Genomic DNA, 27,531 nt, shown 5'->3' on the forward strand with positions numbered 1-27,531 from the left:
CAACTTTAACAGGATCCTAAATGAAAAGGTTGGTTTGTGAGCAAGGTGAGCAATCTCGATATTACCCAGTCATTTCAATTCGAATTTTGAAACGGAATCTAATTAGTTTCCGTTTCAGAATTCGAATTGAACTGACTGGGTACCACCACCTTTAGCGGTGTATGCCGAGGGGAACGGCACAGCGAAATATCCTGGATTTTGGTTCAAATTTCAGCATTTTGCCACTCAAAATAATGTTCACCACAGTGTTGCATGAAAATTTTTCTTAAGCGGTACGCAGCTGAAAAGTAACAGAAACGGAAAGATTGCGTTTGACGTTTCTTCGCGCGGTGCTTGTTAGTAATATGTTTTGATGAAAAAATCAAAGAATTGTAATTTTCCTTTTTGAATGCGACTTATTTTGTATTGGATATACACACTAAATCAGGGACGCAATACTCGGTAAAAAAATTACCGAAATTACCCTGTAAAAATCAAATTTTACTGAGCTGTCAGTTGAATTTAGGAATATGTATGTTGAATATGTACCGAGCAACCGGTAATTTTTTACTGAGGTCCTCTGTAAAAGTTCAGACCAGCTGTCAGATTAGCGTTTACTGAGCTCTCGGTAGTTTAAACTTTTACCGAGCTTAGTACCGAGCACTCGGCTGTTGAGATTTCGGTAAAAATTTTACCGAGTACGGTAGAAAAATCTAAGTGTGTACACACTTTGATTTTTCTACCGTACTCGGTAAAATTTTTACCGAAATCTCAACAGCCGAGTGCTCGGTACTCAGCTCGGTAAAAGTTTAAACTACCGATAGCTCAGTAAACGCGAATCTGACAGCTGGTTTCAGCTTTTACAGAGGACCTCGGTAAAAAAATACCGGTTACTCGGTACATATTCTGAATTTTTACGGTGCTTACGGTAATGCTTTTTTTATGGATTGAATTTATTTTCCTTTTATTTATTCAAAGAGATGACAAAATTTATTCACAAACAATACCTATGTACATTAGGGTGTTTCATCGAAACAAAAAAGTTCTCAGAATCAGGCAAACCAACAATAACATCACAACTTATTTTTTCTTGATTATTAAACAATAGCAAAAATGACGACATCCTTCTAAAACGGATCATGAAGCTTCGACGTGAGCTGAAAGAAAAATGATTATTCTAAATAGTAAATAATTTAATTTTCTCAAATAAAAAGACATATACATGTTATTTTGTCACAATTTATAGTTTTAGATTACTTTTTTTTGAATGTACTCAGAGAAATGTCCGACAACAGCGACCAAATAAAAAAAATGACAGCTACAAAATGACATAAGAGACTCGGTGAAACTTTACTGAGCTTTCAGTAAAACACAAGGTTATTAGCTGAGTACTCGGTAATTAAATTACCGAGTACCAATAATTTACCGGAAACTAGGGTTTACTGAGTAGCTCAGTGAAATAAGTACTGAAGTACGGTACTTTCAGCGATTTTTTTACCGTAGTTCAGTAAATTTCCTAAATTCAACTGACAGCTCAGTAAATTTTGATTTTTACAGAGTAATTTCGGTAATTTTTTTACCGAGTATTGCGTCCCTGATTTAGTAATATTGCGGTATTTAAAATTCCCGCCGAATCTCAAAAAGCAGAATATTGAAACTAAAAGGACAGATATAGTTTTTTGGTCGAAATGGAGTAAAAAAAGAAGTTGTCTTTATAGATGTCGGCCATCGTGTCACCAACAATTTATTGCTAGTACCAACCAGCTACCTCTGGATTATGCACTGTCTGATTTATCCACACTCGCGGGACCAAGATGAAGTACTTGACAAAAATCCAACAAATATCTATGACACATTCCGCCGTGACGTTGCAACGCTTTGACTTTTCTTTTTTCAGTATTTCGGCTGTAACTAAAAAAATACATTAAAAAGGTACATATGTTATTACAGATTCGGAAAGTACATTAAATTTCCTATAAGAAACAATGTTGAAACATTATTTTAAGCGAATATTCTATTTTTGAGAGGGGAATATGTAGCGTGACGTTGCAACGCGTGACTTTTTCTCAATCCTGACCCAATTAATGTTTCGCCATTAACTCTGCTCTGTTAAACGGCAAATTTGGAGTTCTGCTTCCATTTTTAGTGTAAAATTGACCAACAAATCGAATGCAATCATTAGTTTTTCGAAAAAATCAAACCTCGATTTTTAAAGACTATTTACATTTCGTGACGTTGCAACGCTCTGTTTTTGAAAACAGGGTTTTTCGTTGCGTTGCAACGTCACGAAATTTTAGTTTCAAAATAAATCATAGTTTTTGTTAGTTTGAGCAACTGTAGGTTATGATTTTATTATAAGACATTAATAGACAGTACAAGGACATGTGAATTGATTGGCCCGCCCATGTTAGACCCCCCCCCCCTCCCTCATACCGCTTTCACAGTAGCAGTAAGATATACGAAGTTTTCCAAGCATTTTCAAAGTAAAAAAAATATTTGTATTATTCCATTATCACGAAGGACAGACCCCCCCCCCACTCTCCCCTTGTCTCTCCATGTAATGGGGCGTCCATGCATTACGTAACGCCGTAATATCAAGGGGGAGGGCGGGGTTCGAGGATTTATACAAAAATGTATCAGAAATGTATTACCAGGGGGTGGAAGGGGTCTAAAAATATAAATGTTTTGTTACGTAATGCAAGAACGCTCCCTTAATATTTTAATCGTTTCGGGAAATTTACAAAACAAGTGGAAGTTTTAGAAGGGAGGTATGGAGCTTCGAGTTTTCAGGAGGGCAGAAATTTATAACTAAAGTGCCCATATCGTTTGTTGATAGCCCCTAAGGGGTGATCTGCAAACAACGTAACTTATTTTGTTGACTTTTGTGCTTTTTAAATTAAATTTGAGGAAATAATAAAACTGTTTACCTGCGCAACATAACATTTTTAATTGCAAACAACTAAACGTTGCATACAACTTATTTAGGTAAGGGTTGTCAACAAAGTGACAAAAGTTTGTAAAAAAATCAATCGAATCACGTGATTATTATTGTTTGGTGAATTTCACCGTAATTTGGCCTACATAAGGGTGGGCGATAAAAAAAATCGTTGCGTTGTATTAGAATGCACCCTCACCTAAATCTGTTTATCATAAAGGGGCCATCCAGTAACCAGGTGATAATTTTTTGAAAGTTTTAGAATTTTCCCCATTGTGAACATCGATCTATTTTGATTTACTCAACAAGTTTTATATATTTATACTTTTTCGAGTTGCTACAAACCTAAGTGACGGAATTTGTGAATGACCCATGTACAATTTTTCTGTAAATAGACTCGGAAACATTATATAAAACATATATAATATTTATTATCCGTTGATCTCCAACAATTAACTACGCATACACCTTTTTGCCATGTGACCAATATGATTTAAAATTTCGTGACGTTGCAACGCAAACTTAAACCTGTTGTAACTTTGGATCTAGACAACCAATTTAGTCGCTCTAGGTTGCATTTGAAAGCTCTTTCCAAGTACAAAGAGCATCCGAAATATCAAAATGATTGAATGTTTAGTTTTCTGTTGACATAAACAACTGTCCCTTTTTCGTGACGTTGCAACGCAATAAAATGGTAAACTTACACTAGTTTGAAAAAATATTTAACTTAAGATAAACTGTAAATCCATGACATTTCCGTTTAGTACATCTAAAAACCTACAAAATGCAATCAAAAGAATAATTTTTGAATTTTATTTCGCTGAAAACCAGGAGTTTTTAGAAAAATGTTTTAAAACGCTGATTTTATCACGAATTGTTGCGTAACTTAACCAACTTGTACATAATGATATTCAAAAGTTCAATTAATGAAAACCATGATTTTTGAAGCTTCAAGTAGTCTAGAATCGAGGAAAAATATCCAAATAGCTCATACACGCTTTTCAAAATTTCATCCTAAGGTGTACATTGCCGGAGAATGTGTCCTATGTTCTTACTGAAAATACAATAATAATCTGATATTTTGAAATCCAACCAAACAATAAATTCAAAAATATGAAAAAAACAAACATTTCAGAAATTTCAAATAACTTTTTTATAATAATAATAAAGAAAATTTCAACAAAAATCTGAAATTTGGAAATTCAAAATTGCAGAATTGAATAATAATTATAATATTAAATTTTTTATAAATTCAATAGTTTAAAATAAAAGTTAAATGTAAAAATTCGAAACGAATGTACAAGTCTGAATTCAAAAAGTTTGAAAATATAGAAATTCGTAAATACAAATTTCCGAAAACCTCGAAATTATAACAATCAAAAACTCTATTTCTTCCAAAATTTAAAAAAAATTAAGAGTTTGGAAATTTAAAAAAAATTAAGAATTTAAGAATTTAAGAACTTAAGAATTTAAGAATTTAAGAATTTAAGAATTTAAGAACTTAAGAATTTAAGAATTTAAGAATTTAAGAATTTAAGAATTTAAGAATTTAAGAATTTAAGAATTTAAGAATTTAAGAGTTTAAGAGTTTAAGAATTTAAGAATTTAAGAATTTAAGAATTTAAGAATTTAAGAATTTAAGAACTTAAGAATTTAAGAATTTAAGAATTTAAGAATTTAAGAATTTAAGAATTTAAGAATTTAAGAATTTAAGAATTTAAGAATTTAAGAATTTAAGAGTTTAAGAATTTAAGAATTTAAGAATTTAAGAATTTAAGAATTTAAGAATTTAAGAGTTTAAGAGTTTAAGAATTTAAGAATTTAAGAATTTAAGAATTTAAGAATTTAAGAACTTAAGAATTTAAATTTAAGAATTTAAGAATTTAAGAATTTAGAATTTAAGAATTTAAGAATTTAAGAATTTAAGAATTTAAGAATTTAAGAATTTAAGAATTTAAGAATTTAAGAATTTAAGAATTTAAGAATTTAAGAATTTAAGAATTTAAGAATTTAAGAATTTAAGAATTTAAGAATTTAAGAATTTAAGAATTTAAGAATTTAAGAATTTAAGAATTTAAGAATTTAAGAATTTAAGAATTTAAGAATTTAAGAATTTAAGAATTTAAGAATTTAAGAATTTAAGAATTTAAGAATTTAAGAATTTAAGAATTTAAGAATTTAAGAATTTAAGAATTTAAGAATTTAAGAATTTAAGAATTTAAGAATTTAAGAATTTAAGAATTTAAGAATTTAAAATTTAAGAATTTAAGAATTTAAGAATTTAAGAATTTAAGAATTTAAGAATTTAAGAATTTAAGAATTTAAGAATTTAAGAATTTAAGAATTTAAGAATTTAAGAATTTAAGAATTTAAAAATTTAAAAATTTAAAAATTTAAGAATTTAAGAATTTAAGAATTTAAGAATTTAAGAATTTAAGAATTTAAGAATTTAAGAATTTAAGAATTTAAGAATTTAAGAATTTAAGAATTTAAGAATTTAAGAATTTAAGAATTTAAGAATTTAAGAATTTAAGAATTTAAGAATTTAAGAATTTAAGAATTTAAGAATTTAAGAATTTAAGAATTTAAGAATTTAAAATTTAAGAATTTAAGAATTTAAGAATTTAAGAATTTAAGAATTTAAGAATTTAAGAATTTAAGAATTTAAGAATTTAAGAATTTAAGAATTTAAGAATTTAAGAATTTAAGAATTTAAGAATTTAAGAATTTAAGAATTTAAGAATTTAAATGTGGGTTCCCACATTGACTGGGCAGCCCGCCGGCGGTTCGCTGGCGGACCACCAAACCGCTCTGGCGATCCGCCGGCGTTTGATTTGGCGGACCACGGGTGACCCGCAGGCGGATAAAATTTGCAACAATTTGGCGCACGATCAGTTTTTTTTTATCGTGACGTTGGTCCGCCAGCGACTCGCCCCGGGGTCGCCCAGGTTTGCCTCGAAATGTTTCACCCGCCGTTCATCCGCCCCACATACGCCGTTTTGTCTGGTTCAACCGCCTCTATAGGATGGTCCGCCAGCGGGTCGCCCTCGATACGCCTCCCATATAAAAGTTCATCCGCCTAAGAAGCCTCAAACGCCGTGGCTCGCCCTCGACCCGCCTTTCATATACGGTTCGTCCACCCCTGTAAGATGGTCTGCCAGCGTGTCGCCCCCGATCAGCCCCCTATATAAAGTTCAACCGCCCAAAAAGCCCCAACCGCCTTGGCTCGCCCTTGATGCGCCTCTCATATACGGTTCAACCGCCCCTGTAGGTTGGTCCGCCAGCGGCTCGCACCCGATCCGCCCCCTATATAAAGTTCATCCGCCTAAAAAGCCCTAACCGCCATGGCTCGCCCTCGACCCGCCTTTCATATACGGTTCGGCCGCCCCTGTAAGATGGTCCGCCAGCGGGTCGCCCCCGCCCAATAAGCCCCAACCGCCTTGGCTCGCCCTTGATGCGCCTCTCATATACGGTTCAGCCACCCCTGTAGGTTGGTTCGCCAGCGGGTCGCCCTTGATACGCCCCCCATATAAAATTCATCCGCCCAAAAAGCCCCAACCGCCTTGGCTCGCCCTTTATGCGTCTTGCATATAAGGTTCAGCCGCCCCTGTAGGTTGGTCCGCCAGCGATTCGCCCCCGATCCGCCCCCTATATAAAGTTCATCCACCCAAAATGCCCCAACCGCCTTGGCCCGCCCTCGATTCGTCTTTCATACATATTTCATCCGCCCAAGCAGAATACCCGTTCAGGTTCCTTCAGGATTCTGATAGTGTTTTTTCAAGTTAATCTAAAACTGAAAAAACACAAAGTGCTTTATATAGAATTGCAGATCTTTGTAGATTCTTGTGTGCTGAAATTTAGAAATAAAACAAAAATATGAAAAAAAAAACATAATTTTCAACATAATTTTGTTCTCAATACATCTTACGTGCGTTGTTCGTTCACTGAGGTGAAATGGTGAAAAACATAAAGAAACAAAATAATATATTGATAAGCAAACTTATTGCGAAGATTTTTCATTTGCTGGAAATAAAAATAATTCTTAAACTAGTTCTTAAAAACCAAATTATTTAAAATGTTCATGTATTATTGGTACTTACATATAAACAGGCAACGTATTGAATGTTAACTATTCATACTCTAATCCAATCAAACATAAGCGCAGCTAATCCGAGGAAAGTATCTTAGTAGATTACACCCCATGTTCTTTCTTGTCATTCAATTTGATCATATATTGTATATTGTATTAGCCGGGACCGTGGTGTAGAGGTAAGCGTGATTGCCTCTCACCCAGTCGGCCTGGGTTCGATCCCAGAAGGTCCCGGTGGCATTTTTCGAGACGAGATTTGTCTAATCACGCCTTCCGCCGGAAGGGAAGTAAATGTTGGCCCCGGACTAACCTAAAAAGGTTAGGTCGTTAGCTCAGTCCAGGTGTAGGAGTCGTCTCCCTGGGTCCTGTCTCGGTGGAGTCGCTGGTAGGCAGTTGGACTAACAATCCAAAGGTCGTCAGTTCGAATCCCGGGGTGGATGGAAGCCAAGATGGAAGCTAAGGTGTAAAAAGAGGTTTGCAATTACCTCAACAATCAAGCCTTCGAAAACCTAGTTTCGAGTAAGAATTTCGCAATCGAGAACGCCAAGGCAATGCTGTAGAGCGAATAATTTGATTTTGATTTTGATTTTTTTTATGGGGGAATGGTAGATATGAATATAAAAATAAATCTTACAGTGAAAAGATAAATACAAATAAGCAGTAATTTTAAAGATGATTCCGGGAAGCTGCAAAACAAACAACTATAATTAAAAAGACAAATGCTCCAGATGGCTCCATTGCTGAAAGAAAAGGAATAGTATAAGGAAGGATATTGTGGGGCACGGTACTTTGCCCCCTAAAATTTGGCTGGGGGCAGCCCATACATTGTGCCCCCAGAAATTTTGGAAGAAAAATATTCTTATATCAAATATAAAAAAAGGAAATAATTAAAAAATAATATCTAAAATTTAAATGGAACATTGTTTGTACACACGGATAGAACTCTTGTAAGCGAATCCGTAAAATAGTTCAGAAACATTTGTTGTTTTCGAAATCGCCGAAATTTTTTGAACAAAAACGTTTACAATTTTCTGGATGTAGATGCATTTTTTTAAATCGACAACGTTTTATCTATACCACTGTGCTCTCTAAGAAAATCAGTATGCTTAGTACAAGAGCACAGAGGCATCGGTGAATGATTTGAGAGATGTCGTCAACACAGATTTTACGGGTTTGCTCATAAGAATTCTATCTGTGCACGTTGTTCCAAAAACAAAACCAATGTACTTTTCAATAGCACTTCATCTACAATCAAACTTACGCAAACTCTTGCGAAAACAATCATCAAGTTTTCAAACGCAACATTCTGCGATTTGCCATTGTAGATCAGGATTTAGCGAATATAAACTGAAACACTTTTCAAAATAATCATTTGTTGACTGCTTTACATTTACAAAAATGCTGATAAATTCGATAATTTTTGGGTAATTTTAGAAAGGATTTGAAAAGATTTCAAATACATTTGTTGACCGTTCTATACCAATTTTAGCCGAAAAATACAATTGTTTCAAAAAAAGTAATTTTTTGAAAACTAGCGCACCACTTTACTGAGAAACCAACAAATTAAAACCTAATCTGAGCCAATTCCACATTATAATCATTATTATCTTTAAAAAAACAAGCGTTTTGCCTTCTTTATGATCGATTTAAAAAAAAGGCTGTAGAAATTTTAACTGCACCCTCAAAAATATGCCAAAAAATCAGGGAGTAGAGAATAATACTAAAATAGAACATTTTCAGGAAATCAGCATTATTGAGTATTGGGAATCCATTTTAAACGTGTTTGGTCGCATTCTAAAATCTAAAATTCTTAAATTCTTAAATTCCTCAATAAAATACTGAAATTCTAAAATTCTAAAATTCTAAAATTCTGAAATTCTAAAATTCTGAAATTCTAAAATTCTGAAATTCTGAAATTCTGAAATTCTGAAATTCTGAAATTCTGAAATTCTTAAATTCTTAAATTCTTAAATTCTTAAATTCTTAAATTCTTAAATTCTTAAATTCTTAAATTCTTAAATTCTTGAATTCTTAAATTCTTAAATTCTTAAATTCTTAAATTCTTAAATTCTTAAATTCTTAAATTCTTAAATTCTTAAATTCTTAAATTTTTAAATTCTTAAATTCATAAATTCTGAAATTCTTAAATTCTTAAATTCTTAAATTCTTAAATTTTAAATTCTTAAATTTTTAAATTCTTAAATTCTTTAATTCTTTAATTCTTAAATTCTTAAATTCTTAAATTCTTAAATTCTTAAATTCTTAAATTCTTAAATTCTTAAATTCTTAAATTCTTAAATTCTTAAATTCTTAAATTCTTAAATTCTTAAATTCTTAAATTCTTAAATTCTTAAATTCTTAAATTCTTAAATTCTTAAATTTAAATTCTTAAATTCTTAAATTCTTAAATTCTTAAATTCTTAAATTCTTAAATTCTTAAATTCTTAAATTCTTAAATTCTTAAATTCTTAAATTCTTAAATTCTTAAATTCTTAAATTCTTAAATTCTTAAATTCTTAAATTCTTAAATTCTTAAATTCTTAAATTCTTAAATTCTTAAATTCTTAAATTCTTAAATTCTTAAATTCTTAAATTCTTAAATTCTTAAATTCTTAAATTCTTAAATTCTTAAATTCTTAAATTCTTAAATTCTTAAATTCTTAAATTCTTAAATTCTTAAATTCTTAAATTCTTAAATTCTTAAATTCTTAAATTCTTAAATTCTTAAATTCTTAAATTCTTAAATTCTTAAATTCTTAAATTCTTAAATTCTTAAATTCTTAAATTCTTAAATTCTTAAATTCTTAAATTCTTAAATTCTTAAATTCTTAAATTCTTAAATTCTTAAATTCTTAAATTCTTAAATTCTTAATTCTTAAATTCTTAAATTCTTAAATTCTTAAATTCTTAAATTCTTAAATTCTTAATTCTTAAATTCTTAAATTCTTAAATTCTTAAATTCTTAAATTCTTAAATTCTTAAATTCTTAAATTCTTAAATTCTTAAATTCTTAAATTCTTAAATTCTTAAATTCTTAAATTCTTAAATTCTTAAATTCTTAAATTCTTAAATTCTTAAATTCTTAAATTCTTAAATTCTTAAATTCTTAAATTCTTAAATTCTTAAATTCTTAAATTCTTAAATTCTTAAATTCTTAATTCTTAAATTCTTAAATTCTTAAATTCTTAAATTCTTAAATTCTTAAATTCTTAAATTCTTAAATTCTTAAATTCTTAAATTCTTAAATTCTTAAATTCTTAAATTCTTAAATTCTTAAATTCTTAAATTCTTAAATTCTTAAATTCTTAAATTCTTAAATTCTTAAATTCTTAAATTCTTAAATTCTTAAATTCTTAAATTCTTAAATTCTTAAATTCTTAAATTCTTAAATTCTTAAATTCTTAAATTCTTAAATTTAAATTCTTAAATTCTTAAATTCTTAAATTCTTAAATTCTTAAATTCTTAAATTCTTAAATTCTTAAATTCTTAAATTCTTAAATTCTTAAATTCTTAAATTCTTAAATTCTTAAATTCTTAAATTCTTAAATTCTTAAATTCTTAAATTCTTAAATTCTTAAATTCTTAAATTCTTAAATTCTTAAATTCTTAAATTCTTAAATTCTTAAATTCTTAAATTCTTAAATTCTTAAATTCTTAAATTCTTAAATTTTAAATTCTTAAATTCTTAAATTCTTAAATTCTTAAATTTTAAATTCTTAAATTCTTAAATTCTTAAATTCTTAAATTCTTAAATTTAAATTCTTAAATTCTTAAATTCTTAAATTCTTAAATTCTTAAATTCTTAAATTCTTAAATTCTTAAATTCTTAAATTCTTAAATTCTTAAATTAAATTCTTAAATTTTAAATTCTTAAATTTTAAATTCTTAAATTCTTAAATTCTTAAATTCTTAAATTCTTAAATTCTTAAATTCTTAAATTTTAAATTCTTAAATTCTTAAATTCTTAAATTCTTAAATTCTTAAATTCTTAAATTCTTAAATTCTTAAATTCTTAAATTTTAAATTCTTAAATTCTTAAATTCTTAAATTCTTAAATTCTTAAATTCTTAAATTTTAAATTCTTAAATTTTAAATTCTTAAATTCTTAAATTCTTAAATTCTTAAATCTTAAATTTAAATTCTTTAAATTCTTAAATTCTTAAATTTAAATTCTTAAATTCTTAAATTTTAAATTTAAAATTTAAATTCTTAAATTTTAAATTCTTAAATTCTTAAATTCTTAAATTTTAAATTCTTAAATTCTTAAATTCTTAAATTCTTAAATTCTTAAATTTTAAATTTTAAATTCTTAAATTCTTAAATTCTTAAATTTTTAAATTCTTAAATTCTTAAATTCTTAAATTCTTAAATTCTTAAATTCTTAAATTCTTAAATTCTTAAATTCTTGAATTCTTGAATTCTTAAATTCTTAAATTCTTAAATAAATCTTAAATTCATAAATTCATAAATTCTTAAATTCTTAAATTCTTAAATTCTTAAATTCTTAAATTCTTAAGTTCCTAAATTTTTAAATTCTTAAATTTTTAAATTCTTTAATTTTCGATTTTTTTCAATATTGAATTTTATAGTTATTTTTAAATTTCTGATTGTTTAAATTTCTGAATGTTTGCTTTTGATTTCTTAACATTTCCAAGCCACAAGTTTTTTAACCCTAGAATTTTTTTATACTATTAATATTTTTTAATTTTGAAATTTTGAATTTTGTGTATCTGTTTTTTCTGAATTGCAGATTTGAAAAATGGATGTTTTTTTATCTGTATTTGTATTTTTAAACTTCTGAAGTTCTAAATTTCTGCTTTTTACTTTTGTTTTTATTTTTAGAATATTTTTATTGTTGAATTTCTAAATATCTGATTATTTTTATTATTGACTGTTACTTCTAGAAAATAAGTGAGAATATGACAAAGAGAAGGAATTCACCTTAAAAAATATAAAAAATTCCCCCAATTAACATTCTCAATTACGTTTTAATAAATTATCTTTTTTCTTAGAAAAAAATATTCCGGATGAAAAAAAAATCGTATCACATCGTAATAAAGTTATTAATATTCGTGACAAACAAGAAACAGTAACATCTAATCGCCACTCTTACCTATCGATTTCGAAAAACAACCGTGCCCCCCCAACATTTTGGACTAGTCGGCGCCCCTGATATAAACATTTAAATAAATCATCTAGTGAATAGATAAATGTAGGCATTAAAATTGAAGAAAATTCCCGGAAGCTGGAAGAAAGATAATTATATTTTAAAGAAAAATTCTTCAGATGGTTTCATTGCTATTTCAGTAACTGTCGTTAGTTCATGAAATTTGATCATATATGGTATGGAGGAATGGTAGAAAAAAGGACAAGGAATAGGAATGATATCGAGGTTTTTAAGCGAAGATGGCGTTCGAATGGTGAACGCCCAAAATGTCAAAATCACGCAGTGGTACCAACATTACGGAACAAGTGTGCCATGGCATGACAGCCACATTTTTTTTCTAATGTTGGTGCTACTGCGCGATTTTGACATTTCGGGCGTTCACCATTCGAACGCCATCTTGGCTTAAAAACCTGGATAAACATTCAAATAAATCAAATGAAGAATAGATAAATACATATAAGCAGTTCATTTATATATGATCCAGGAAGCTGTAAAAAAAAATAAACACAATTTTAAATGATACTGTTGCCACTGAACTGATAATTGAAAATAATTTAAATTACTTCCTACCCACGTCCTGCATCATGCACACCTAAAAAACGTCAAACAAAAGAAAGACAAAAATCGCTGCTGCACCACTAATTGCCTCCACTGCTGGCACTGAACCCGCAATTTTTGGAGTGTTGACATTCCCACAAAACAAACATTAAAATTATTTGAGTAAACATTGGCACAAAATCCGCTTTGTAAATGCCACCTCGATACTCTTCAATAGGTTTCCCTGGGAAAGATATACTTTTTACCAAAATGTACACCAAATTTCCATACAAACATACAAGAAAGAACAAATCAAATCATAACAACAATGAAACATATCAAATTCTAAGTATTCCAAATGATTGCACATCTGCCAACAATATTTATAAGGGGTGTCACATAAATTACACCAACAATAACGATTATTCTTGCAAAACAACCTTTAATCACTATTTCAAACGCACTTTCAACTTTTTGTTTACTTAAGTAAACAATCTAAACAACACAACACTTCTCCCAACACAAACTTAACAACGAAAATCAGCAGCCGCCGATTAAATAACAACACCCACCGAAGCTCGTTGAAAACTGACTGAAAGTCCAAATTCGAAATAAATTCCTTCAGATGCAAACCGCCACGGCAATCAGCCTTTGGCTCGCCGCGGAGATTGAGGGGCGAACGATATTGAAACATTTCAGCGATCAGTTTGAACCGCCCAGGCGATGCGCCCATAGAACGCCAAGGCGGATGGAGGGCGGACGAAATTGAAAAATTTCAAATGTCAAATTTCAACCGCACAGGCGGCCCGCCCTCGGTCCGCCAGGGCGGTTCTAGGGCGGACCACACGATCAGTAACGGCCGCCGATGCGTAACGTCCGCACTGAGTTAATGTGGGAATTACTGCTTACTGTCTTAAGGTAGTGGTATATTGTATAAAATCAACACCATTTCCATGTGTTTGTGTAATCCATAACTATTACCTATTTTGTATACTACCTTGCGCCAACCTATGAGGTCAGCAAAGTCATTTTGTGTCATACGTTTCGTAAGCTTTTTCATGAATGTTCAATGAAATCTGACTATTGAGTGTTTTTAGTGTTTGATGTGATTGTGATTTAAAAAAAACTCTATTTTCCCCATGTCGATCGGGATAAACTTGCGTGTCACTGGACACACCTCGATTGGGGGCCGCAAGTATCAGGAAGACTACTTTTCCGTGGCGTATCAGCAAACGGAAAACGATCAAAGTTTAGAGTACGCCTTTTTTGGGATCTACGATGGCCATGGCGGAGCAGAAGCATCTTTCTTTGCGAAGGAGCATTTAATGAACACAATTGTGAGCCAGAAACTGTTCTGGTCGGATAATGATGATGATGTGCTGAAAGCAATTCGCGAGGGCTACATCCAGACGCATTATGCGATGTGGCGAGAGCAAGGTAAGCAATCATTTTTTTTTAAGCAAATGGAATTGAGAGGGGAAGACAGTTCGACATTTTCTTTTTTCTCGTATCTCACTTTACGTGCTTTAGTTCAAGAGTCTACATCGAAACAGCGTCAGTTTGCACCAATACAATCACAAAGCCCGTGTTATGACGCTATGGTTTGTTTATGTATTCACATTTTTTTTAATGAAACAAAACCAGTGCTTTTAACTATTTGAGCGCTTAAATGTTCTATTATTTATATTTTTCTTTCAAAACGAATCATTTAATGTTTTTTTGTTATTTATCTGCAAATATTTATAACTACCAATTCAAATCTGTAGCAAAATTATGTGTTTATGCAAAAAAATCGTCAACTTTTTTTGTCAGCGAATAAAACATCTGGAGTTTTTTTTTTAAAAAAAGGTCCAATAAACCAAATTTGTAAAGTAAATCTTTCCCTGTTCCTGAGGGAAACACCCTTGAAGAGTATCGGGGCCGGCATTTACAAAGCGGATTCAGTGGCAGTTTCATTCTCAACTTAATGTTAACATGTTAAGGTTAATGTTAACATTCCATAGGTCGCCTCCCTAAGGTGTCGTGATAAGGTCCAGTTTGTGACGATACACTACCTTCCCTTTACTAAGCAATCGATTCCAGAAGGGTAAAGATCACCAGTTGTGTTGGTCCGAGCCGGGATTTGAACCCCGATCTACCGCTTACGAGGCGGAAGCGTTATCACTGAGCTACATGGCTGTGATATAAAAGTTCATAAAATACGAACAAAGTACCAAGTTTTATACATCACATGCTGTACAGAGCACTCAAATATCAATCGCAAAACACTTGAAATTTCGGTGATTGGCCATGAAATTATGTCAATAGCCAAACACTTGAATTTTAAATGGTGTTGAAAAAGTACGTCAAGCGATTTACAGGTTCTCGCTTGCTAGTCGTGCACGCTACCACTGCGCCGGCCGGCCAGTTGAAGATGGGAGTGTTTTTTGTGCTATTGGTTCTTGCCTCGCTTCTAGCCTTCGATGAAAGTCGCGCAAAAATCAATCAGTGAAACACATTAAATTCATGTGGATAATCACGTTGACTTTGAATAGCGCCTGTTTTGGGTAGATCTTAAGATCATTTTCAAGTGAAGGATCGCAGCAATCCTTGGTCGCGAACGGTTGACACGAACTTGCGCTCCGCAATTTTTAGTTTTTCTTCGTTTCGATTTTCCCGTCGTGGCGCTTAACGTTTCACGATTTTCTTCCGGCGGGACATTTCCGTGGATAGTTCTTCCAGTAGTGTGGTGGTTTTTTGTGATACCAGAATTCTGACAGATTTTTGCAGGTTTTCGTGTGGTTTAGGCGTTCTGAAGATCTTACACATTGATGTGAAAGCTTAGTCACTAAGCGCAAACAGGAGGTTCACAGGGCCTACGAAAAAAAAATGGTTTGATTTTCCGAGTTCATTGTAATGTTGTGAAAATTGTTTTTAAATTTCAAGATGATGAGGCCTGAAGCTAAGAAAAATTGTGAGAGGAAGAAGTGAGTGGAGGGGGCGGGGGCAATCGGATGTTGAGGATGGTAGCCTGAAAGCAGTGTTTGCTGAGATTGGCGGCTCGATTGCTGAGCGGCTTAAAATGCTGGCGGCTCGATAAAAATCGCCGGAGTCGTAACGTATTTTTTTTTTTTTTTTTTGAAAATAAGAAAATTGGAATGTGCTGAAAATAGTGGAAAAGCGAAAAAGTGGTTTGTTGCTTGGTTGTTTTGCTAAATTTGATAAAATAATTTTGCAAATGAAGTTTGGTTATGTTTCAATGAGAAGAGCTGAGGGTCATTTTAGAGTACTGATTAGTTCCGGCCGAATGGTGCGGCACAAAATCCCAGGCCGGGGCGTGAAACGGCTGGGATATGTCGTGAAGTTGAGGAATCGCTGGGTGAAGTAAAAGGAAGAGCATGAAGGTTTTGTGGGGCTCAAGAAGAAAAGAAGAAAGTGGCGGAAACGCGCCAAGAAGAGGAACAGGAGGAAAGAGAAGAGCTGTTTTCTGGTGACAAATTCTGCGTTGTTTTTTTTTTTGTGTACAAGAGATAGTTAACAAGAATCTTCATTGTTTCACTTCGAAGTGGACTGTCGTGGTGTTTCCTCCATAGATGTGTTTTTTTTATATGTTTTCCATCAACCGACAAAGAGGAAGGGGAGGAGGAGCTGGTTATGTTGGGGAACTACATCTTTAGAGGAAGTCAGCTGATATTTGGTGAGATCCATCCAAAAAAAAATAAAAATATAAATTAAAAAATCTGCAGACTAAATACGCGCTGGGTCTTTGTCTATTTGACAGAGATCCGGAAGTTCTAAATAACGTTTGAATCCGATTGATACAAACGTTCTTCAGGGCGGGGCTTGTCGATTCAAGCTGAGGTACTCGCGCACGGCTAGCCTGCGTAGAAATGGGTCACCGAAGCTCGGCAGAGCTAACACCTACCAAATGCCTATGCGAGTTATTTGCATGTATAGAATGTAAAATCTAAAATACATGGAAACAACTCAATTTGTAAGATGCGACCGCGTGGTCCCGTTTGGTTGGTTGCACACACACACACACACATCTTAAGATCATTTTCAAGTGTTTTGCTCATCACTTTGGGGAGCGTTCTTTTATTACGTAACGCAGTAGGGGGAGGGGGTCGGAGGCCGTGTTACGCTCCATACAAAATTTTTAAAATTTGTATGGAAATTTTGTTACGAGCGGGGGGGGGAGGGGGTCTAAAAGTCCGATTTTTCGCGTTACGTAATAAAAGAACGCTCCCTTGAATAGTTCAAGAAGGTGGGACAAATTCATGAGCAAAACAATTGAAAAGAATGAAAATAACATGTTAAAAAATACCAAAAAGTCAACCGCCCAAACACTTGCATTTGATAGTGGTTTGGATTGATGTTGAAACACAAACCAATTAGATCTACGATGTGACTTTATTCAATCATTCAAGTGTTTGGGCACTTGAATAAAAAGTGTGGCATATTTTCAGTGTAGTACCTCTAGCCAGTTTGTGACAACTTTGAACTTCTGATAACTTTGTTAAGTTAGTTTATATTAAAAATTGGTTTAAATTTAGTTTTTTTATGTAAAACTTATCAAAACATTAGTGTATAAACAACTATTTTTATAAAATTGCTATTTTATGTTGTAAGAGTCTCTATTGAACAAGTTTTAACAATATTTGTTTGAAATATACACTGTTTTCATCTTTTTTATTGACATTTTTCGACCAAAAATACTGTTTCGGTAAAAATACCGTTTAACAATCCGGATTGTGCCGGAACCGGTTTAACCCCTCGGAGGGAAATTTTATGGTGGTCAGATAGAGGACAAAAAAACCACCTCTTGCAATTTGAAGCATCCAATTTCGTCCACTACAGCCCGATCACGAGTCCCTAGCGAAATTTGAAATTTTCACTTTCCGTGCTGAAAATTTCTGTATCGACCTGGGTCAGAATGTTTTGCTTGGGGAATTTGACTCAATGCGGTTTCAAAAAACACCAAAAAGCCAAAACTGAAAATCGGGTTTATTGGACCTTTTCAAAAAAAAAAGCTCCAGATATGTATAACATTTGAACTAAACAAATTGAAAGCGTCAGTATAACTCCAAATAATTACCATATTTTGTAGACAAATGGCCAAAAACATCGTCCGGATTGCCAAGTACTGCTGGAACAACTGCGAGCGTCGCCTTCATTCGTCAAGGCAAGATTTACGTGGGCCACGTTGGTGATTCTGGTATTGTTTTGGGCTACCAGAAAGATAAGGAAAAGGGCGATGATCCAAGCAAATGGGCCGCTACTCCACTGACCGAAGACCACAAGCCAGAGTCTTATGCCGAAAAAATGCGGATAATGAATTGCGGCGGAAAAGTCGTGTCAAAATCCGGAGTTCCACGAGTCGTCTGGAATCGACCGAGAATTGGTCATAAAGGGCCAGTACGGCGAAGTACACCTATCGATGAAATACCATTTCTCGCTGTTGCAAGAAGTTTGGGTGATTTATGGAGCTACAATTCGGCTGTTAATGAATTTGTAGTGAGTCCCAATCCCGATGTATCTGTCATTGAGATTGATCCAAAGAAACACAGGTAATGAAATTGATGCGAATTATATGGTATTAAATTTTAATTAATTGTATTAACAATAAAGGTGTCTTATATTCGGAACGGATGGTCTGTGGAATGTTCTGTCACCAAAACATGCTGTGGAAATAGTACATGCAGCAGAACGTGAAAACATCAGGATATGTTTAGAAGGTGGTTGCGATTGGAAAAATCCTAGCAAGTTATTGGTAAATATTTTCAGTTTATTTCAATGTAAAACCAACATAATTAATTTAACATATTTGTAGGTGAATGAGGCACTTGAACGATGGAGCAGAAGTAATATGAAGGCAGACAATACATCTGTGGTTATCATCATGTTGGATCCACCAGGGCCCCCAAAAAGAGATGTTCTGCGATCTATGCGAGCTTCTATACAACACATTGATTATCAACCCACTAATACGCATCCGATGCATAACATGAATGTTACACTGTTTGATCACACCACTCGGGAGCTGATAGATTTATCCCAAGTAACCTGCCAGGAAGCACCACCAATCAGTCAAGATGATACGCTACATCAACCGTATCTAGAACCCCATGCCTCAACTTCTTATCAGGATATGGGATACAGTAATAGCTTTGCTGATTCGTACAATACCTACCTAAACAGTAGTTTAAACAATGATCATTCTTATACAAGTCACACGACCACCACGGAACAGTACTCTGTGAATCATAGTTCACAGCAACACAACAGTTCTCAAGCGCATGGTTTGATTTATCAAGATGAATCAATCAAAACGAGTGAACAGGATACGGATGACACGTATTCATTAACTAATCTTCAAACAAAATCGGAACGTTTGCATTCACAGATGTTGGAAGCCTCAACAACGGCATCGACATCCAGATATCAAAATACTGGAAACGTTGCTATTATTGAAAATTTCCATGACTATCCAATGCCACATATGCCTACAAATCAGCCGTACGACAATCAATTCCACCATCAAACCTTTCAACAAGATCAACCATCGTATCAAATGGAAAGATTTGACTACAATCATCACCAAATGACCAAAATGAGTGCAACTTTAGCAGTTCACACTATACGGCTCATGATCTTTCGGAACAAAACTATCAGCGTGAGCATGAAGAGTATCTTTATCATGAAGAATCATCAGTCAATGTTTCTTCCGAAACAAATACCATGATTGTTCACCAACCGAGTATCCTTAACCCTTGTTTGGTTGAATCTTCCAAAACTGAGGAAACTAACACTACAGTTGATTCGCTCTCTAGCGATTCAGTAGAACGTAGATGTGTTGATAGAGTCGACGAAGAGGACATTCAAATAAACGAAATATCCTCGTCAAATCTGAATGTTTTATCACCAGTGCAGGAAGCTATTAACCATTCGGATAGTGATAGCTGTGCCAGTGGAGACGAATCGAAAGCTTCATCGTCGACTTCACGAGCAGTTATCAATTCTAATCAGGTTTGCTCAAAGAAAAACTCTCCAGCAGTTTCGAAAACAAGATCGAGTACAATTAAAAAGTCTATTAAAAAAATTGTACGGATAGTCTACGAAACCAGGAGCAGTGACCGACCCCATCGTACAAGATCAAGACAAGAAAGCCTCAAATTAAAAAGCGGCAGAACTATAAACAATCGGTTAAAAAAGTTTTTCAACAAAAATTCACAGGTTAAGGGATTTTTGGAATACCGTAGGGTAAAGCATGTAACCGATTACCGTTTAACGGATAACAACAACTGCGCTATTAAGTCTAACAATAACAATGTAAGTGCAGCTGCTACATCAAAGGATAGTGAAACGAACACGGGGAAGCGCATCTTGCGTTCATCGGAAGGTACCAAATCCGAACAGGAAAACAAACCGCTTCAAAGGACACGAAAAGTTGCCGATATAAGTTTGCCGAGTCCCAAGTCTCAGTCCTGTTCACCAGCAGAGAGCACGAGGAGGCTGACAAGGCACAAACTAGTTATACAAAAAGTAATCCCAGCAGCGAAAAGAGTTAGGCGCTGATAGCATGTGATTTCTACAAGTCAGAACGTAACAAGTGTGGTGAGGTGTAAGGGCTGTGAAATCGTCATTTCATACTGTTTGTCTGTCATGATCATGCTATGTAAAGCCACTCGATCGATATTATACTTAAATGTTACAGCTGACCCAAGATAATGCAACAATACGAATATAATAGTTTCCCATTGGCAATAGCAGGTCATAAATCATTCATGTAAATTAAATTAGAAATAATTTGGGGCCGATCTACGCACCAATGATCAAATCAAGAGTATAACGTTTTGAGTAAGGTTAATTTTTAATATTATCGCGAGTGCAAGAAAAATATTTTTTTTGTTCAGTTTTAAACCACAAATTACTAAATTTAATTTCTTCAGAACAATTAGTTTCATAAAATTAAATCACTAATACCACCTAATACCATGATAAATCTGATGTGGGAAAATGCAGTGAAAAATCACTAACAAAAGGTTCTGGCTTAAAGCTGTTAAATAAAGTTTGTTTGGAAAGAATGATTATACTTTGGATTCTATCGAGCTCAGAATATAACAGAGCTTAAATCATGATTTGATACTTCATTAAAAGCAGTCCGAGTGATTTAACAGTCACATGAAGTACCCAGATGAAAAGGTTAGCATTTAATCCTTGGTAAAAATCATATGCGGATCAATTTAACATGTTTATTTGTTTTTATTTGTGTACGTTTATTTACGTTTGTACAAGCGTCGTCCCAAGAAACAATATCTTTAAAGGAAAACGTATTTCAGCTACTTCTTTTAAAATGTAAATAATTGAATGTGAACAATATTTGTGTTATGGTTTATGTGACCTTACAACCATTTTTTGTATGCTTATATTTATACTGCACCCAAACAAATCCCTAAGATTCATGTGTAAATGTTAGCTTATGGAATTTTACTCAAGACTGTGAGAAAGGGATCAACCTGAATCTGATCAGAGGAATCTAGTGGTACAAGAGTTTTCTTTGTCTCACTGTCTTGTCGTAAGACCCTACCTTTACTTTGAGAAGTGCCTACAATGGAAAAAAATAATAATATAAAACTGTCCCAGAAGCTATGAGCACACTTGAAATAACGTACCATTTCAAAAGTTTTGCTGGTCCATAAATTATTTAAATTTATAAATGTGAATCGCATGGTTAAACTAGATTTTACTAAGACCAATATCCAAGTGACAATTGCTCAAGTGATAATCAACTATTTCAAGTGTACCCATAGAAACAGGACATTCCATAGATTAAATTTTGACCACACAAATGAAAGAATTTATCTGGTTGAAAATACAAGCATTATAATACTAGAATTATTCAACGTAAATAGGGACGTGGCGTTACATCCTGCTGCCATCTGGTTTTTGTGAGTGCAAAAGTGCTGAGTCATCGTCTAAAAAAAGACGGCGTCCTATCTCGCCCAGCAAAATGAAGTCGATAAAGTAGTCGGTTTCGTTAGAAAAAGAGTGGAAACGTGGTCTAAAAATAGCGACGCCATCCCCCTATTGTATGTCAGTCGTGTAAATATAAGGTAGTAGTGTGTATGTTTGTAGATCAGGAAAACATATATATATAGTAGAATCGTGATTTAGACATCGCTAACATGAAGTTTTCACTTTGAGATTAGAATAATGATGATGTTTTTTTTGGCACAGTTGGTAGCGTTAGATTACAACAGTTTATTAAGAAGAATAGGCAATTTAATGTATATTTTTGGATGCTAAATAATAAAAGACATTTCCAGATAAGACACATTTTTTTATTTGAATTTTTGAGAAATAAAAATCCATGTGATTTGTGGTTGGTTTCAACGCGAATTTCGGGAATATTAGGAAAAAAGCTAGGTGATATTAGCGTATGGTACACTATTAAAAAACTATTTATCATTTCCTCAAAATATTTATTCCACAATTTTTTCGGACAAAAACCAAACTATATAATTACAGCTGAACTGTTAAACTATTATTTTGACCTCCAAACATCTTTCGTGGAGAATCAGGGCTGGTAATGTTTTGACGTAATTAATTTTAAACTCTGAGTTATCCAAAAAATATCTAGAGCTTTTTTGAATAGGTCCTTTAAACATATGGAACAAAATAGCTTATAAGACCATTTAAAAAAAACTCTAGATGTGTCTTTTATGTCTTGTCTTCACTCGCTTGTCAAAGCAGGTCAACTGACAGATAAAAACGTTATAGCAAGTTACAATAACCAGACAAATACATTTTCTGGGAAGGCTCAACTCGAGGGGAAACATGAACTTGGTCCCCAGAACCACGTGCTCATGGATTATTTTTTTCGAAGCTATTTAGACAGGGCCGAATGGTTTCTCTCCAAGTTTGCGTGGGGCATTAGTGCGACTTGCTCCTTATACATATTGCATTCTAGATGAACCGCCCTAATTTTCCATACAACCTCTGGAGTAAAACCATTCGGTCCTGTTAGGATAATGTCACCTTAATTAAATTAACAACAACTTTCCGCCCTGTCTGAATATTTAAAAAAAAAGTTGGGCCTGCGCAGTCATTTTCTGTATGGTAGTGTAATAAATGATTGTCTAAAACCTTGTTAAGCTGTTATTTTCATTAAAAACATAACTAACTTTTTTCATTTGATTGCGAAAAAGATTTCTAAAATGTTAGTGGTAATTAAAAGAATAAACACATCAGGTACAAATGTGGAATTGTTTTTTTTTCGATATTTTTATTTCTCAAACAGGTAAGATTGAGAATTGTGCTAACATTACATGACATGAAATTCTACTATACATTTTTGGCAATACGCATTTGCAAGATTTTATTTGTAATGTTTTTTTTGTTGAATTGATTTAAATTTGTTATGTTATAATAACGACGGAGTCTAAAAATCTTAGAAAATGTAAAACAGATTAATAATAATCATTTGGTGATTTCGTGTAACACCATTTTAAGGCGTATGAAATTGTGTGTAAATCCAATGTGTTGTTTATATAATATTAAAATTTCATACATAGTTTCAGACATGTATTGGTTACTTTATGTTGATTGCACACGAGTGCCGTCCTTATTTACTAATAATAATTAGTCTAAACATCAACAGGAAACATGCATTAGAGCTAAATAATAAACACGCTACCTTTTAATGGTGTCATGCGATTTGGGACAACATTAAAATGGGAGAAGGATCTTCAAATCACACGCGGCTTTATATTAAGAACACAGAGTCATCGAAATACAATCTGGTTTGTTTTTGCGCCAAAGGATTAAAGTTCTGCTACCTAGCAGAAAAAAAACTACAGCTTTGTTTGGGATTTCCTGAATAACAATCAAACATTACATCACGATGAACCAGTTAGAATGCCTATGAAGTTAGTGTTTCTTAATTAGAACAAACGGAAGCGAATGACCATAGGGTTAAAGTTCTCCTAATAAAACCAACAACAACAAATAGTTGGAACTAAATGAACATGCTAGCCACATCAAGTTCACGGAAGGGACTCAAGTCAATGACTGAAAACTGCGCGACGTTTGAAAGAGCTAGGCAGTCAACATTCATCATCGACCCGATCTAATATTGCTCAGTCGAAGTGCAGACCATGATTACAGTCTGGCCAATCGAAGCTGGCAAGAACTTTAAGATCATCGCAAAACATGCAAATGTTTTTTTTTTGGGAGACGACTCCTGAGCTAACGACCTAATCACTTGGTTAGACCGGGGCCAACATACATTTCCCCAATCGACGGAAGGCGTAATCAAACAAATCTCGTCTCGAAAAATGCCACCGAAGCCGGCTGGGAGCTAACCCAGGCAAACTTGGTTGAGGGGGTTTGGACGTTGTGTTGTGCTACAAATTAAAAAAAAATAAAAGTGAGTCCACGAACAGGGCATACCCCTTTGTACGGGACATCGTTTGGACCTCACCAATCTCCCTGAAATTTTCAGGGTTGTTTGTACTATATGTACTAGCATCTGGCCAAAATATGAGCACTCTAGGTCAACGGGAAGTGGGGCAAATCAGGACACAAAGTTTGATGGTTCAAAAACGTCAAACATCTTAAAAGACTATAACTTAGGCAAAAATCAATTTATTTTCAAAATTCAAAATGCATCTGAAAGAATTTAAAAATGCAACAAAATGCAGGAGAAGCATCCCAATTGGTTAAATCTAAAGGGAGTTATTTGCATTTTAGTGAAAAATAGCAGAATTTTCAAATTCAAATAAAAAGAGTTCCATCTGGATATCAACTCGGTTCGATCTGCAGCTTGTAGAGGACATCTGGGACTACCATCTGAGACTGAGAACTCTTTGGGTAAGGCAGTTTAACATATTAAATAGACACTTCTACTTTTAGTGAATTTTTTATTGTAAATTTCCATTTGAGCCCTTTAAATTATGAAAGTTAAAAAAATAAGAAGCTGCTTTTTCCTGGTGTCATCTAGTATCCTTGGAAACGAACTTGATTTTCAATAAATGTGAATCGAAGACTTTTTTAACTTTTATTTTTCAAAGGGTAAAATGGATGAAAATATACATTTTATGCATGTTTCTTTTGTGAAATTGCCTCAGGAACACGAATATGATAAAATTATCACCAGAAAATGGGATCTAAGGGGTCTCCGAGCAAAAATTTACAATCAAAAAATTCACTAAAAGTAAAAGTATCTATTTAATATGTTAAACTGCCCTACCCAAAGCGTTCTCAGTCTCAGATGGTAGTCTCAAGCTGCAGGTCGAACCGAGTTGATATCTGGATGGAACACTTTTTTATTTGAGTTTGAAAATTATGCTATTTTTTCACTAAAGTGCCAATAACTCCTTTAGCTTTAACCAATTGGGATACTTCTCCCTGGATTTTGTTGCATTTTTTATGCCCTTTCAGATGCATTTTGAATTTTGAACATAAGTTGAATTCTGCCTAAGTTATAGCTTTTTTAAGATTTTAGACGGTTTTGAACCTTCAAACTTTGTGTCCCGATTTGCCCCACTTCCCGTTGACCTAGAGTGCTCATATTTTGGCCAGATGCTAGTTTTATATGTACAAACAACCCCTGAAACTTTCAGGCAGATTGGAGAGGTCGATGCAAGATGGGTATATGCTTTGCTCGTGGACTCGCTCTTAAGCGTGTGAAAGGGCACTCCGCATAGACGCCCTTGCTCCCAAATCGACGTCGTCGTGCTATCTTGTCGCACCCGCCATTTTGACGTTCCGAGAAAAACGCGTTTTAATGTTTGACCTTGAATATTCAAAAACGAGAGCACGCAATGTAAACAATAACAAACACGTTTTGTTTGGCTCACCATTCTGTGCATTGTCCCAAAGTTTGGTTGAAGTTGGTTGCTGGAGTCCCGAGTTATAATTACAAATGTTTACGGTAGTCTAGCTTGTACGTGCGACAAACGCATCCTGACTTTCCTGGCCTGAAATCCTTTGGCCTTTTGTCGCACTTACATCAATTTTCATGGAGTGACAAGATAGCACGACAAGATTGAAACTACTTTCATATGTAAAGTGACAAAATGCACGGAGTTTTTCGGTTTTTGTTGAATATCTCAGGATTGAAATCGAATTTTGGGGATCTGTGAAGGTCAAAAGGTGAGGCATTGTAAGCTGCACAAAATGGCGTTCTTAACTCAATTTGGCCCAAAATGCACGTACGACAAGTTAGCACGATGGCGACGAAATGTAGTGTAAAACCGTCCTCAGATGCCAATAAAAAAGCCCATCGCGATATGGCAATGTTTGTTTACATTTTGCAGTTACGTAACAGCAAAGAGTATTCTCTCATGCTGTTGTTTCTAATGATTTTCCGTACAACACGTTATGTGTTTCTCTAATAATTTATGGCAAACTGATCATAAAAATGGTAAATGTCAAAATCGTCAAAAAATTAAATGGGACAATTTTACGTAGAATGGTAGTATAACAAATAAAAAAAATGAGTTTGGCTTATTTATAAGTACGCTCGATGGACATTACTGCATTGTCACAAATATTCGACATTAATATGTGTTCGTTCTATTACTGTTCATGCGCAACAAATGTGTAATATTTTGGGGAGCGTTCTTTTATTACGTAACGCGAAAAATCGGACTTTTAGACCCCCTCCCCCCCCCTCGTAACAAAATTTCCATACAAATTTTAAAAATTTTGTATGGAGCGTAACACGGCCTCTGACCCCCTCCCCCTACTGCGTTACGTAATAAAAGAACGCTCCCTTGCATCAATACTTAATGACACAAACTGTACAAAAAAGTGTATATGCTTTAGAATATAGTTAAGACATATATGTTAAGTGCTTTGTGCAATTTATTACCTTGACAAGCATTGTAAGAATATTGAAGCATGCAAAATTAACAAAAAAAAAAAATCAATCCGTATAAACCTATAACCATACTCAAACAGTCGGGACACTCGAGTGCCGAACCATCGTCCTCCAAAAACGGTTATTTCAAATTCAATTTTGTTTCGGCATTCACTCACCCGGTGCTGATGGCGCTGCTGTCGTGACAGTTCGCCCGTCTTTTCTCAGTGTGTGTGATGCGTGTTTTTTTGTTTTTAAGTTGAGCGTGAGCACGTGTGAGGCAGCAAATGAATACCTACAAAAAAACAGCCTTCCACCTCGAGTGCCTCCAGTTCAACCCGCCGGAAGGTCGCTTAATCTGTGGAGAGTTCGAATCCGGCCGAATGCACCTGAACGACGAGAGCCAGCGGTCCAGGACGTAGTGTTCCGGCGGAAACACGAGCAAACGGACATTTACGTGTATCAATCGGACGCGAATCAACCTCACGAGGTCGACTCGGACAGCGTGACGGACCGGAAGCGGTCGGACATGATGGAGTAGTACAACGAGGCAGAACGAGTGCCAGAACCGTGCCGAAAACCTGTAGTGGCACACTTGCTTTTACCCCACTATTAACCAGATAGGCCTGCTCCACTGCTTGCCGAAGAAAGCCGGATCCTGTGGTGGAGCAACCTGCTTATCCTTCGTGGACTGCTGCTCAGATTGCTGCTGCTGGTCGTCCTTTTGGCATTTTGACCATGTTGCGTCAATCGTGAGCGCCACGCTTCGCGACTTTTTTCATCTCATTCGTTCCTTTTGGTTTTGTTGGCTGGCAACTTAATTGCGCCGTGGACACGTTCCCCGCAGATGTTTCCAAATCATCGTGGGGATCAATTCCGTTAGTTTTAAATTAGATTTTCCTATTCCGGCGGCCACTACTGGTGTTTTTGTGACCGGGATATCTGGTGTCAGGTGTAATGGTTCATATTTTCGGTG

At 33.8% G+C, this 27,531-nt stretch overlaps 1 protein-coding gene across 1 annotated transcript; it reads left to right on the forward strand.

Annotated features, from left to right (window-relative positions):
* Positions 1-13,730: 13,730 nt before the first annotated feature.
* Positions 13,731-19,570, forward strand: LOC6049669. Its single transcript, XM_038259285.1, has 4 exons — positions 13,731-14,146; positions 17,799-18,258; positions 18,320-18,461; positions 18,522-19,570. The coding sequence occupies exons 1-4, from the start codon at positions 13,849-13,851 to the stop codon at positions 19,431-19,433; spliced, it is 1,812 nt and encodes a 603-aa protein (XP_038115213.1). The 5' UTR covers positions 13,731-13,848; the 3' UTR covers positions 19,434-19,570.
* Positions 19,571-27,531: the final 7,961 nt, after the last annotated feature.

This window comes from Culex quinquefasciatus, chromosome 3 (genome assembly GCF_015732765.1).
Source record: "Culex quinquefasciatus strain JHB chromosome 3, VPISU_Cqui_1.0_pri_paternal, whole genome shotgun sequence".
NCBI classification, from domain to species: Eukaryota; Metazoa; Arthropoda; class Insecta; order Diptera; family Culicidae; genus Culex; species Culex quinquefasciatus.